Raw genomic sequence first — 13,410 nt, 5'->3', positions numbered from 1 at the left:
CTTATCCAAATCATTAAACACCATGTTTTTAAACACTTTCAAATATTTATCATCTGTGTTCAAAGGGTTAAAAGTGGACTTGTTACGGAGATTAGAGTGGAAACCCACATCTACCATGGACGTTTTGACGGAGTTAGACAAAAAATATTTTTTGATATTCAAACTTCTAATGTATTTGTGAATATTTACATAAGTCTGGAATTTATTAAGATTCTGTATGGGGGTAAATTGAAGTCCTCTGTCCAGAACACGCATCTCATCTTCACTCAATGAGCTACTGCTTAAGTTGTAAATCCCTGTTCCTATTGGGGTTTGGGTCTTTTGTACTCTCCTACCCCCTTTCCTTCCTCTCTTACATTTCTTTTTCGTGGTTGGCAATTTCCCTGTGGGGTTTGCTGAGATGGATTTCTCCACCAATCCCCCAGGTTCAGATTGTACAATGTGGGGCCCCTCCCTGGACCACTCTGAGCCCCTGAACCCCCCCCCCCCCTTCCTGTGTGGCATGATTTTGTAAAGGGGCAAACCTGCTGGAAATGGGGACTTGTTCACCCCTAGGATATTGCGGTTTACCTCTCGCTTGAAAGTTGGCATAGGGAGCTGGATCCTGCCAATGATTATCCCAATTACGAGGGGACTCATAATTATGTTGAAATTGGGAATTATCTTGGAGGGGGGACTGATGAGATCCTCCTCTCCTTCCTCTACCCCTCTTATTTCTTCCTCTCTAATTATTATCTCTCGGGGCTTGATAATTCCCGACAGGAATTACTTCTGGTGGTGGCTGTAACTTGATCACCTTATTATCCCTAGGAGCACTTATCCGGACACTTACTGGTGTTTTATATATGAACATTATGGACTTTCTCATCATTTAGTTATGTTATTATATGTTTATGCACTGCGCTGCTTTTTTCATTATACTGCCATTAGGGATTTGATCATTTGACCCTCAGTGTTCAGCTGCTGTTGTTAGGTTTTAAAGTATTTTTGCGCTGATTGATTTGTTTTTTAAATAAAGAAATAAACACAAAAATAATCATAATTGTGGCAACAATAGATTAAAACAAAGCAAGCATAAAAAATAGAAGTACATTCATTACTATTACTACTGTGTAATGTCCAATTCAGATTTTGGGTCACAAGCCTTGGCTTTTTTAGTCTTGCCAGCAATGAGTTGGGAGATTTGTTGACTAAATGCTCCTTTGCTATCTATCTTCCTCATATTAATTCTGGTATCCATATGAGTAGAAGGTTATTTATTAGTTAGACATCAGAACTAGAGGACAGGGAGCTGTGCTCTCCAATACCGTCCTTCGTTCTAGGAGTGGTGCTGGCTCAGCCATCATCTGTGCTCCCAGCCTTAAGGTTAAGTTCACCTTTTTTTCTAAATTCCAGCTCCCCAATGTACTGATATAGCATTAACGTACTTCTTTTGCAAAAATGAAACAGCTTTCCATTAATTCTACACCTGCTTACCTAACTCTCTTCATAGCTGTTTGAACACACTGCTCGATTACTTCTGCTTCATATAATCACACACATGGGTTGGACTTGATAGACGTGTGTCTTTTTTCAACCTCACCTACTATGTAACTATGTAACTTCTGCCTTAATTCCTGGTCAGACTTTAGGTCATGACACAGGAAGGAGCTGACCAGCTGACCTCATTAGCACACACCCTGCATCATCTACTCTCTGCTGGTCAACTCCATCCTGTATCGTGACCTAAAGTCTGACCAGGAAATAAGGCAGAAGTAATTCAAGCAGTGTGTCTAAACAGCTATGAAGACAGTAAGGTAACCCGGTGTAGAATTAATGGAAAGCTTTCTTATTTTTGCAAAATAAGTACATTAATGCTATATTGGTACATAGGGGAGCTGGAATTTAGAAAAAAAAAAAGTGAACTTCGCCTTTAGCTGAGGCAAGGGTGATGTAAAAGATGCCTTCCAAAAAGTATAGAACATCAGTAAAATTATTAATAGTCCTGTTACATAAGTCTGACCCCCACAATCTGTACACTACTTTGCATGTTATATACTCCTGACCCCTAACTTCTTAGGCCTTACATCCTCTTTAGATACCCCTGGCTAGGACTAAATGGCACATACAATACATGTTGTCAACCGTCAGTATTTTTACTGGTAGCCAGTAAAAAACTTTCACTTTTTCTCCTGCTAGTAAATGCCAGTGACAGGAAAAGGTTGCCAGTACAAAATATATCTGTGACTGTGTTTTCAGGCAGTGTCAATGGGGGGCGGGTCTGGCAGAGGGAGTGCCTAAATGTGTTGTGTGATGCCATGGTGCAAGGAAGCATGAGCAACCGGAGCTTCATGTGCGGGTCTGCAGGACGCGGGCAAGGCAAGCCAGGAGTGGGACTGTCAGTGCTGTTTGGACTGCAATGGACTGAAGGGATCACCTGGCATGGAGAGAGACTGTCACCTTTAACCCGCATCCAATTCGCAATAGTGTGAACCCAGCCTAAAGGTAATGTTGGTAACTACTAGAGGAATGGGTTGACAATGTTTAAAGAGAGAGAGACTGTGGGTGCAGAGGTGGTTGAGGTCTGAGAAGAAGAAGCAAAGCTGAAAGAAACTGAAGTGGCTCAAGATTTGGTGACTTTTGTGGTTGGAGCTGAAAGTCCTTCTCCATGAGGGCTGGAGAGAGGTGACTGATTGATTGCTGTCCACAGCTGGTGCAGAGGTGGTTGAGGTCTGAGAAGAAGAAGCAAAGCTGAAAGAAACTGAAGTGGCTCAAAAAGATTTGGTGACTTTTGAGGTTGGAGCTGAAAGTCCTCCTCAATGAGGGCTGGAGAGAGGTGGCTGGTTGATTGCTGTCCACAGCTGGTGAGGCACTAGTGAAGCAGCGATAAGCCCATAGTCATGTGAGGAACTGTATATTGACATCAGAGGAAAGCACTTTGAGAGATTACCGTATATACTCGAGTATAAGCCGACCCGAATATAAACCGAGGCACCTAATTTTACCACAAAAAACTGGGAAAACGTATTGACTAATACATCAAATAAACGTAATGAGCAGCTACTGCAAGTGGAAAAGAGGGTCAGCAGTGCCCATTTGCAGCCTCACTGTGCCCATTTGCAGCCATAGGTCCCCCGAACTTCAAACTCGGTAGTTAAGGGTTCCTGGATGCCCCCTAGCTGCAGGCAAAATTTGGGGTCTCTGGACCCAAAGGGTCCCGAAATGACATTGCTGCAGATGGACACAGTTGACCGAGTTATCTCGAGGCCACTTAGTGCTAGGAACTCCAAATTTGGTGTGCAAACCCAGGGGAACTAGCACTACAACATATCCAAAGGGGTTCCTAGTACCAAGTGGCCCCGAGATACGGGGCCCCAAAGTTGGTTCGGAAAATGTAATTCTCTGCTGCAGAAAAGTGCTTGACTTGAGTATAAGCCGAGGGGGGCATTTTCAGCACAAAAAAATGTGCTGAAAACTGGCAGATGAGGATTGCTAGTGGCAGAGTCAGCCTTAGCTCAATGCATAGCAAAGTATCCAGTCCCACTACAGTCTAGCCGTGCTGCGTCTTGTGAATTGACACATCACAGATCCCAGAAGGCTGTGGGGGAGAGAACTTCCGGTTGATCCACCCATGGTGATCTGACCGTAAACCTGTCAAAACCAGGTACACCCTCACTTTTACCTTAACCACAGACTTTATGAGGCTGATGCAGGTATATATATAAGACATCTTTAGGTACCTGCTCTTTACACAAGTGACAGTTTTTTTTGTTTTTGTGCCTTTCAAATATGCCCAGCAGCTATGCATCTAGCATTTCCAGATATGTGTCAGCAGTAGCTGCCTCCATTTTTCTCTTAGTATAAGTTTTCTTTCAAGAGTTAATCTGTTTTGATACTATAACAGGACATAGAAATAATCTGCCTTAACTGCAATAGGAAATAAAATGGCGGTTGCAGATTTTTAATAAGAATCGTAAAGTCGATTTCACATAATTATCTGAAAGAACTTTGATGCCCACAGGAACAAAAGAGATTTTCCTTTCATGTTTCCACTACCAGTTGGAGAATGAAAGGGGAGATGTGCACAAACGAACACTGCTGGCGCCAAGGGATCGGTTTTGCCTCCACGATCCCTCACCAGCTTTGCCGAGTGGTACATCAATGCAAGTGCATAACGAGAGCCCAGGAAGGAGTAGAGAAGGAGATGACTTTATTCAAATAAGCACCTTATAGCAGTAAAAAAAAGCCTCAGCATGTTTTGCATTATGGCTGTTAGTATTTTTTCAAATAAATTCTTTTTTTAAAGAAAATGTCAGTAATCAATGAGAGTGCACGACAATGTACATAGCAGAACAAGTAGACTTTTGTTTACTAAGGTAGGGAATATCAAATACTTAAACATCAATCAGAAAGCTGGTGACAGGAAAAGCAGTGATCACATTTACAGAAAACCAAGCTCCTTACAGAACCCAGTCCAATGCTGTGGCACATTCCCAACAATATTGTACAGCATTCCTAGTTGTTATTGGATCTAGGAGGTATGTAGGTAAAAGAAGAAAAAAGATGAAGGTACAGTAAATGTTCTGTTTCAAATGGCACTTTATGCATTAACATACCTTTTTAGACCCAGTCTGTCTGGACAGTATGGTCACCTGCTGACTTGACACAATCCACAAGCAGCTTAACTTCTCGATAAGATACGTTGAATTCAGCACAATTTTACTTTATATAATTGCAGTACTGGGGATGTTTTTCCAGTTTTTTGAAGTATAAGATGACTTTGCTAAGCCCTGTCTCTGAGAAGTACTAACACTGACTGAGAGAACATGGAACAAACAGATTGGGAGTGCATACAAGGAAAGGAGACACAGAAGGTAAATGAGAAAAGACAGAACAAGGAGTAATGGAGGACACATGAAAGTGTAAATTAGATAAAGATGAATGGTGGTAAAAAAGAGATAAGAAAGGGGGAAGAAGAGGGGAAGGAGGGAAGAAGAACAGATAGAAAAAAAGGGGAGATATATAAAGAGAAAAGAAGAAAGAGTGAGAAAAAAGAAATAGACAAAGGAGAGGAAAATAAGAAAAAAATACAAGTGAAAAATAAAAAAGGATAAAGCAAAAAGAAATGTAAGGGTGCATTCGGGGCAGCTAAGATAGAACACGAAAGGCACATAGCGGAGGAGAGAAAAAAAAATACCAAGAAATTCTTTGAGTACATAAATAGTAAGAAAGGGAGGTCAGATCATATTGGTCTCATAAAGAATGAGGAAGGACATCTGGTTACTAAGGACGGAGAGATGGCGAAGGTATTAAATTTATTCTACTCCTCAGTCTTCATGAGGGAATTGGGGGGCTTCAGTAACCAAATCTGCAATATTTATCCTCATGACACATCACAGGAAACACCCTCATGGCTAACAGAGGACAGAATTAGAAATAGACTTGAAAAACTTAACATTAATAAGTCACTGGGACCAGATGGCTTGCACCCGAGGGTCCTTAAGAAACTCAGTCAAGTAATTGCCAGGCCATTGTTCCTAATTTTTATGAACAGTCTACTGACTGGAATGGTACCAGCTGATTGGAGAAAAGCCAATGTAGCCCCAATATTTAAAAAAGGGCCAAGATACATCCCTGGGAATTACAGACCAGTTATCCTAACATCAATTGTATGCAAGCTCTTGGAGGGGATGATAAGGGGCTATATACAAGAGTTTAGTAATGACAACTGTATCATTAGCAGTAATCAGCATGAATTAATGAAGAATCGTTCTTGCCAAACCAATCTATTAACCTTCATGAGGAGGTGAGCAGCCATCTAGATAAAGGAAGGCCCGTAAATGTGGTGTATCTGGATTTTGCAAAAGCATTTGATACAGTTCCCCATAAACGTTTACTGTACAAAGTAAGGACCGTTGACATGAACCATAGGGTGACTCCGGTTTCCTCCCACACTCCAAAGACATGCTGGTAGGCTAATTGGCTTCTGTCCAAAATTGGCCCTAGTGTGAGTTGGGGACCTTGGATTGTGGGCTCCTTGAGGGTAGGGACCAATGTGAGTGTGCGATGTATGTGTGGAGTGCTGCGTAAATTGATGGCCCTATATGGGTACCTTAAATAAAAATTGGGATAATTGTAGACACGCACCCACACTCTCTCAGGTTGGACTGGATGGACTGGTGTCTTTATTCAACCTTACTAACTATGTAACTATGAATCTAAAGTGCAACACTTCTGTATACAAACTCATTTTTAGATTCATCGCAGGAATCCATTAACAACTGACACCAATAAATTGTACGATAGAGATTTTATTGGCATATTACACAAGTCTGAGTATTTCACATATGTTGTGCTCTGATACCACTAATATTTACACTCCAAGCTATCTTTGGATCAGAAAAAAAAAAAAATACTAAATACATGATGTGTGGTATATGGTATGTAAGCAGGTTACACCTGCTAATACACAGAGGCTAATATATGAAATCTGGAGCAAAGGTGTGAAAGGGCAGCTGCCCACAGCAACCAATCAGTTGACATCTTTCATTTTTATCCAGCTCCAGAACAACTTCAGGTTGATTCTAATTGATAGCTATGGGCAACAAAGACCTTTGGTTTTATAGAAGAGTCTCATGGGTGGTTTTAAGGGCTTGTGATCACCTAAGCTGCTTCAAGTTGCTTTTACATTCCTTTTGACCTTTGAGAGAAAAGCAGTTTTGACACAAGTGCCCAAGTACACAATCCCTGAACGTGCTTACAGACATAAGATCGGCTTCATCCAATATGGTTAGAATAAGACACAAATATGTGTCTGTATGCAACCTCTGACCTCCCTTAGCTGTGCCTTCTTAGGGTTACATAAGTTTGATTTTTCCAGCCAATGGCTGTTTTCTCCTGAAAAAGGCCAGCGTCAGGGTTGTCCATAGAGTACTCAACGTCTCTCATCCATAGGCACAAACATGCACATTCAAATGTTTGTAGAACAAATTTTTGCATCTGAAAGATATATTCGAGATCTGTAGGTAGCATAAGCTAAATGTAAACTACACTTTGAGGAATAATAAACAATCAGGGTAAACTTACTTTAACTTTTGATAAAGACTTATGATCTTTTCTAAAGCGTAAGTATAACCTTTCTTGAATTAATATTTAGCCCAACTCTAGTGAAAACTTTTTGGGTGGGGAATGGTTAGAACCTCTGTCGGTTTTTTCAAGATTTCTCCATTGCACACAAAACTGATATTCATTCTCAAGTATGGGGTACTCATACAATTAGAGGATGGTGCCACGGCATTGACAATAACAATAACAATATGTTGCCAGCCCACCTCAATCTTCTGCAATCAAATTGCTTTTATTGATGATTGTTCAGCACGCCATATAAAAAAAGTATATTTTGGAACCACCAGGAGTCCCTTCACTAGGGAAAGTGACATGTCACTTTGCCTAATAAAGGGACCCCTGGTGGTTCCTTCACAATGTTGTACTTTTTTGTATGACTTGCGGAACAAAAGTTAATAAAGACAATTTGATTGCAGAAGATTAAGGTGTGCAATCAGACCATTTTTATCCCCTCCCCTTCGCCAGGAGACAAGGGTCAGAAGGAAGGAAAGGGGTGGGAAATCTCTTTAGGGAGTAAAGAGATATTATAAAATAAAATTTTGTTTTTGGTAGAGTGGGGAAAAAGTAAAATATCTTTCAGATTTCGCATGCTGTTCATGTGTTCCCATCCCGTGACCCCCATATTCCTCATTTCCCATCCTGGTGTTCAAAGGACAGGAAGTGAGGGGGAATCTCCCCAATGCCCCCCCCCCCCCAAAAAAAGAAAAATTTAAAATAAGTTGTAAACCACTTGGTTGACATTTTGGCTGGAGAATAATTAGTGCTGTTCCTTATCATTTTTATTACTGCATGAGCTTTTGAGGTATCCCTAGCAAGAAACATTTTATTGTTTCTTCACCTTCATTTGTCAGAGTTACTTTCATACTGGCACAGAATTCCATGGTTTTCCCACAGGAGCAAGCAAAATGTGGATGGTTTCTACAGGCCAGAGTTGATATGCCAAGAGCCAGAATGAGCATAAAAGAAAATTAATTACATATATTTTCCAGAAGTTTATTATATTGCTGCCTGCCCTCAAATAATCTCTATGTAGATTTATACTTTAAGCATCTTACAAATTCCAGCTCTTAATTGGCAGCATCACGGGGTTCCAATAGATGAGATGGATGCCCATTGCAGTACTAAACTACTGTAAATAGGTTTTGCTATTGAAAGAAAATTGCCCCTTGAAATTTACACTTCTGTCAATAAAATCAAAAATAAAATATACACTTTAAAAGATCTTAACTCTCCTTAAAGCAAGGTAAACCTAATACAGAATATCATATAGAAATAACTGAAGCATGCTAATGCCCTTATATTTTGCTCTACACTGCCAGGGGTTTCCACAGAGGCCGTTATCTTTACGATACACCTTTTTTATTATACACTTATGACAATATAAAAGTATGCATTTTAAAAACATTCAACATATAATCCAGGGCAATACTGCAATGCTATATAGGCACATAACTGGATTAAAGCTGGACTCCCCCAAACAGATTTTATAGTTTTTTTGGTGAATGCAAAGTTTGAGCCACGGTTGGGTATTTGCTGCTGTACAATGTCCTAGTGAGAAGGCCTCTTGTCACCATTAATATGGCTGTGATTGGTTAACAGATTGCATGACAACTAAGCCACCTGTGGCATACATACACATAATACAAATCTTCTAGTGCAGCCATTCTCAACCAGGGTTCTGTCTTGCCCCACCACATTTCTAGGGGGAGTTACTCTTTGAAGATTGGCACCTTATATACATAGAAAATGGAACAAAAGTGCAAAAGGAACTTGAAATATTATCAAGCGAACAGTTCAGCTTAAGCTCAAGTTCTCATAATATGTTGCTTTCTCCATCAGGTTACAGGAGTCAATATTGTCCACACTACTGCAGATCCAATACTTTTGTTCAACCTTTACCAAGAGCATCCTCTGGCAAAGATATGGGTTAAATGAAGTACAAATGTCTATTGATGGGTTATAAAAACTTGAATAAATGCATTTTACATCTGTGTTAAGAACATTCTAATACTGAATGGCTATAATGCATGAAAATAGAAAGATGAATTTACGTAGAAGCTCTTATGTGACAACTGATAAGTGATCACTAGGCCGATTTCCATCACAGATTGGCAAAATCATGTTTTGGGCACATGGTCTTGCTAATATTGCAATCTGATAGCAAACCTGTGTATTATTCTTGGTGGAACAGTGATAAAACCTTATGTCCTTCATAGAGTCGACCCCTGACATGGGGCTGTGGCAACAAGTAAAATACATGAGTAAATTCTGTCATCCAGAAAGCATTGCAGCTCAAATTCTACTCCATGGATTGATTGGTATTCTATAGTCCAATGTAGCCTTGTTTGGCATCTTTTCCATGTGTTCAGGGTAGGACTGCATGTTTCTTGATTCTTTGTAACCAGTTGTGTGCTTGGGTGAGGTTGGGTTGAGCTCAGAGAGAGGGTGGTGCTGAAACTATGGAACACCCTCTCCTTTTTTTTTTTTTTTTTTTTGCGGGTTCAGATTCAGCATCATTTAGAAGATGAGGATATTAGCAATGATAATGACATAGTTTGGGGCAGCCATATGCATACGATTAAAGCCAAAAGAAAATGACAGAAACCTAGATAGATAGACTGTTCCCCCGATTAACCCTTAATGCAGAACGTTCACGTTTGACTAGAGTGCAAATTGAATTGTTGTCAATGCTCATGTTGTTGTTTCTGTATCTCAGATTGAAAGCATTGTGCTTTGTCTAACAATCCTCATGAGGCATGTGCTTGGCAGAGCTATGCATATCATTCTAGGATGTCCTGAGATTGCAATGGTTCCATCTGGTCAAACTTCATTGAATGGCTTTGGTGCTTTAAAAAAAAAGAAGGAAGAAGACTGTTCTTATTCTTCATTTGTGAGTAGAATCTAAAGGCTTTGTATAGATACGGAAGCTGCCTTACAAAAGCTGCTATGATATAGTCAGCAATATAGGTCTTCTTATACAGGAAATACTTTCACGCTAATGGTTCAGTCAGCAGGTAAGATGAACAGAAACGGACATGGGTCCCTATACAGAGAAGTGCAGCCAAGAACAGCCTTGCATGGCCCGAGAAGCATGAAGAAACAGTCTTTGATCCAGCTGAACAGAGATGTGGAACATCAGCCTCTGGATCATCTTAAGATCTTGCAAACATCTGGGATTACTCATAATACTTTTCTGCCTTGAGGACTTGGCAGTACATCAGCATGGAGAAGATCAGACCGAACACCTAACAAAGGAAAGAACAACAAAAAGATTTACTTCCAGTCAGTGATTCTAAGTACGCAATACAGCACAAAACGTAAAACATGCACAAAGGGAGAACTCGAAAGTTACATGCATAATATTAGATATTCACAATGACTGTCTAATGCACACCTATTATGTATATTAAAATTACTTTAATAATTACATCATGTACCTCCAGGTAGACCTGTTCACAATTTGTGCATTGCTACTCTGTAGATGTCCAACAGTTGGCATCCCAATTAAAAGTTAGGGATCACACTTATCAAAGCTGCCTTGACAGGGACATGTGGCTTCACAGTTAATCAGGGAATTGCCAAAGCCTCCTTCCTTCCCCACCTAATAGATGGCTTCATACAATGCTTCAATCAGACAGATACAGCCTGTGGGTTAATTGTATCTATGCTTTTTTCTTTCAAAGCTCATAATGCTCTGCGAAACCCGAATGTGCCAGATTTGTAAAACAAAAATGATATACAAAAAATAATATATTATAGATATACAACTTTCGCTTCAGACTATAAAATATTCCAAACCCTTATAGTTTTCCCTTAAAGTGGTTTAAAACCTCTCACATGAAATATGAACAAATCCTATCCCTCTTTAGTGTGTGCTTGTCTCAATCCATTAAGTGTCACTTCTGTCTGCTGCCTTGTTCCTCTATCTACACGAGTCCCTTCTGACCTGTTTTCTTGACACCAAGAGAAAAAAAAGGTGATGGGGAAGGGAGCTCCAGTACATAGTCTGTGATTGACAGCCTCAGCTCTATTCCTGTGTGCTGTGTGAAGAAGGGTGTGTCCCTTCCCTCTAATCAGTTCGAAAAACTCTCTTCATTGAGCTCCGCAGAGTGCAACTTCAGCTCCCCTCCCCCTGCTTTTTGAAAGCTCAGACAAGCTGTATAAATTCTACACTTTGAATGGATGTAGAGAAGAGAAGACTGCAGATAAACAGATACAGATTATGTAGGGAGGACTTGTTTCATCTCTTTGTATAATCTGAGGCCAGTCACTTCATTTGGTACTGTAAATGTAAGAGTTTACAACCACCTTTAAGCAGACGTTTAAAAAAAAAAAAAAATCAGCATAAGGGATGTACATATCAGAAGCATCCCTTGTGCTGGTGCCGAAATCCTCTGTCCTCTACACCCCCTCTCATATCGCACAGCCATAATCTTTCACTGCTGTGGTGGTTAATAGAGACGAGAGATCGGTCACAGGCACTCATCAGGAGTACTGACTATGCTTGCCATTCCCCTCCTCCTCCATTCATACAACTGATCGCTTCCATCAATGAAAAGCGATGTAGGAGGTGGACCTTTCATTCGTCTGCCCATCCTCCAATCATAGATAGCTTTTCATGAAAGATATAGTACAGCATCTATGAATGTTGGAGGGGGGCAGAATGGGCAACATAGTTGGAGTCCCTCATCCCTCAGGTCTACTAACCCCCACAGCACCAAAAGATTACGGCTGCAGGGTATGATTGGGGGGCAAAGAACAAAAGATTTCAACTATGACAGCTAGCACCAACACAAGGAACACTTCTGATTGAATGCAAGTATGTCCCTTGTGCTGATTTTTTCATCAAAGGTTTTACCAAAACGTAGGCTTTAAATGATAAGTGTGCTACCATGCCAAAAAATTCTATTTCCCCTTTTCTGGTCTTTGCAACAAAAACCTCTACAGCATCTTGAACCACAGATGTAAAGAAACGGTGCTACTCACTGACCACTGTCCAGGACAGTTTTGTCATACCTTGCTTCTATTAAAAAAATTGCCAAGGTAAGGGTAAAGACTGGTCATTCTTTATATCGCATGCAGAAAATCCTAACAGACACAAAGACTGCTTGATCTAACAACACCAGCATGTTGGAAGAGCAACAGCGTGTAATGTAAAGTCGTTAATAAACTGTCAATACTGTATGCATTATACCTATCTATTCAGCAGCTGGCGCTATGGTATTATAGTGTATAGTTCTTATATATGCTCAATGCACTTGCTTGTGTTCTCTTCCTGTTACATGATGATAAAGACATCTTCTGATACTTCTCCATGACAGTAAAGTATTCTCTGCATCCAGGAAGCTTCTGGCTGTTAATTTCAATACTCTGCATAATACAGCACACTCTCCAAAAGCATTGCTTTGCCAGTACTCTGATGGGAAGCTGCAGACTGATAGAGGTAGTTCTAAGTTCTAAGGGTGGCTGGACACTGAAAGGAGTAAAGGGGTGCAATCTGCTGTCTAAGGAACCTTGGGGCTGGAAAAAATGAGGAGGCTGATCTAAGGTGAAAGGGAGCTGAAGGTTTGAAAAAGGTAAGGTGGAGGGGGGGGGGGGGGGCAATCTGAAGTCTAAATGGAGCTGAATAAAGAAGAGGGTTAATTGTATTGTCATTTGTACAAAGGTTCTGATCTAAGCAATATATATATATATATATATATTATTCTCTATTGGCATTTTGGCTCAAGATGCTGGGTGAGGGATATAGATTTTTATGTACAACAGTGTACTTCTTTTTTAAAGATGAAATGCATGTATGAGAACTGGATTACCTGCTAATATTTCCTAATTTTGGTCAATAAGTCTCATGATCTGTTCTAGACCATAAAGCTAGATCCTGCACTCTGATACCTCTCTACAGGCTATACAGCCAGGGCCATCTTTAATGTTGATTGGACCCTTGGCAAACATTTTCTTCCCATCAGGAGAAGACAGTGATTAGTCCTGCTAATCACCAGCCGAGATTCGAACCATGCAAGACCGGCCTAACTTTAGCCAATGACTGGACACTGAAGGAGTAGCAGCACACTAATAAGATCAGCCCTCTCCTCCTTATTTCTCTTAGGAGGTACTCATTGTTACATATCAGTACCCAATGCAGTTGTGTCTGATTGGCTTATAGTGCTGCCCCTCTCACTCTTCCTGTATAGGGGATTACAGAAAGCTGATTATTCAGAATGTATACCAGCTATATGTAAAATACATATAAAGATTTTCTATAATTATTTTGTAACCAAATTAAACAAATGATTGTTTTATTTGCCT

At 40.3% G+C, this 13,410-nt stretch overlaps 1 protein-coding gene across 3 annotated transcripts in view; it reads right to left on the bottom strand.

The window, feature by feature from the left end:
• Window positions 1-6,272: 6,272 nt before the first annotated feature.
• LOC141110695 (tetraspanin-4-like) overlaps window positions 6,273-13,410 on the bottom strand; it is a 172,477-nt gene continuing 165,339 nt past the window's right edge. For all 3 annotated transcript variants that reach the window (XM_073602198.1, XM_073602199.1, XM_073602196.1), the window contains one exon: window positions 6,273-10,349. In XM_073602198.1, the coding sequence (XP_073458299.1) occupies window positions 10,281-10,349 (69 nt within the window). In that variant the 3' untranslated portion in view covers window positions 6,273-10,280. The remainder of the gene's footprint in view (window positions 10,350-13,410) is intronic.

Source organism: Aquarana catesbeiana, linkage group LG10 (genome assembly GCF_042186555.1).
Source record: "Aquarana catesbeiana isolate 2022-GZ linkage group LG10, ASM4218655v1, whole genome shotgun sequence".
Lineage (NCBI taxonomy): Eukaryota > Metazoa > Chordata > Amphibia > Anura > Ranidae > Aquarana > Aquarana catesbeiana.
This window is presented reverse-complemented; position numbering and strand designations above follow the sequence as displayed.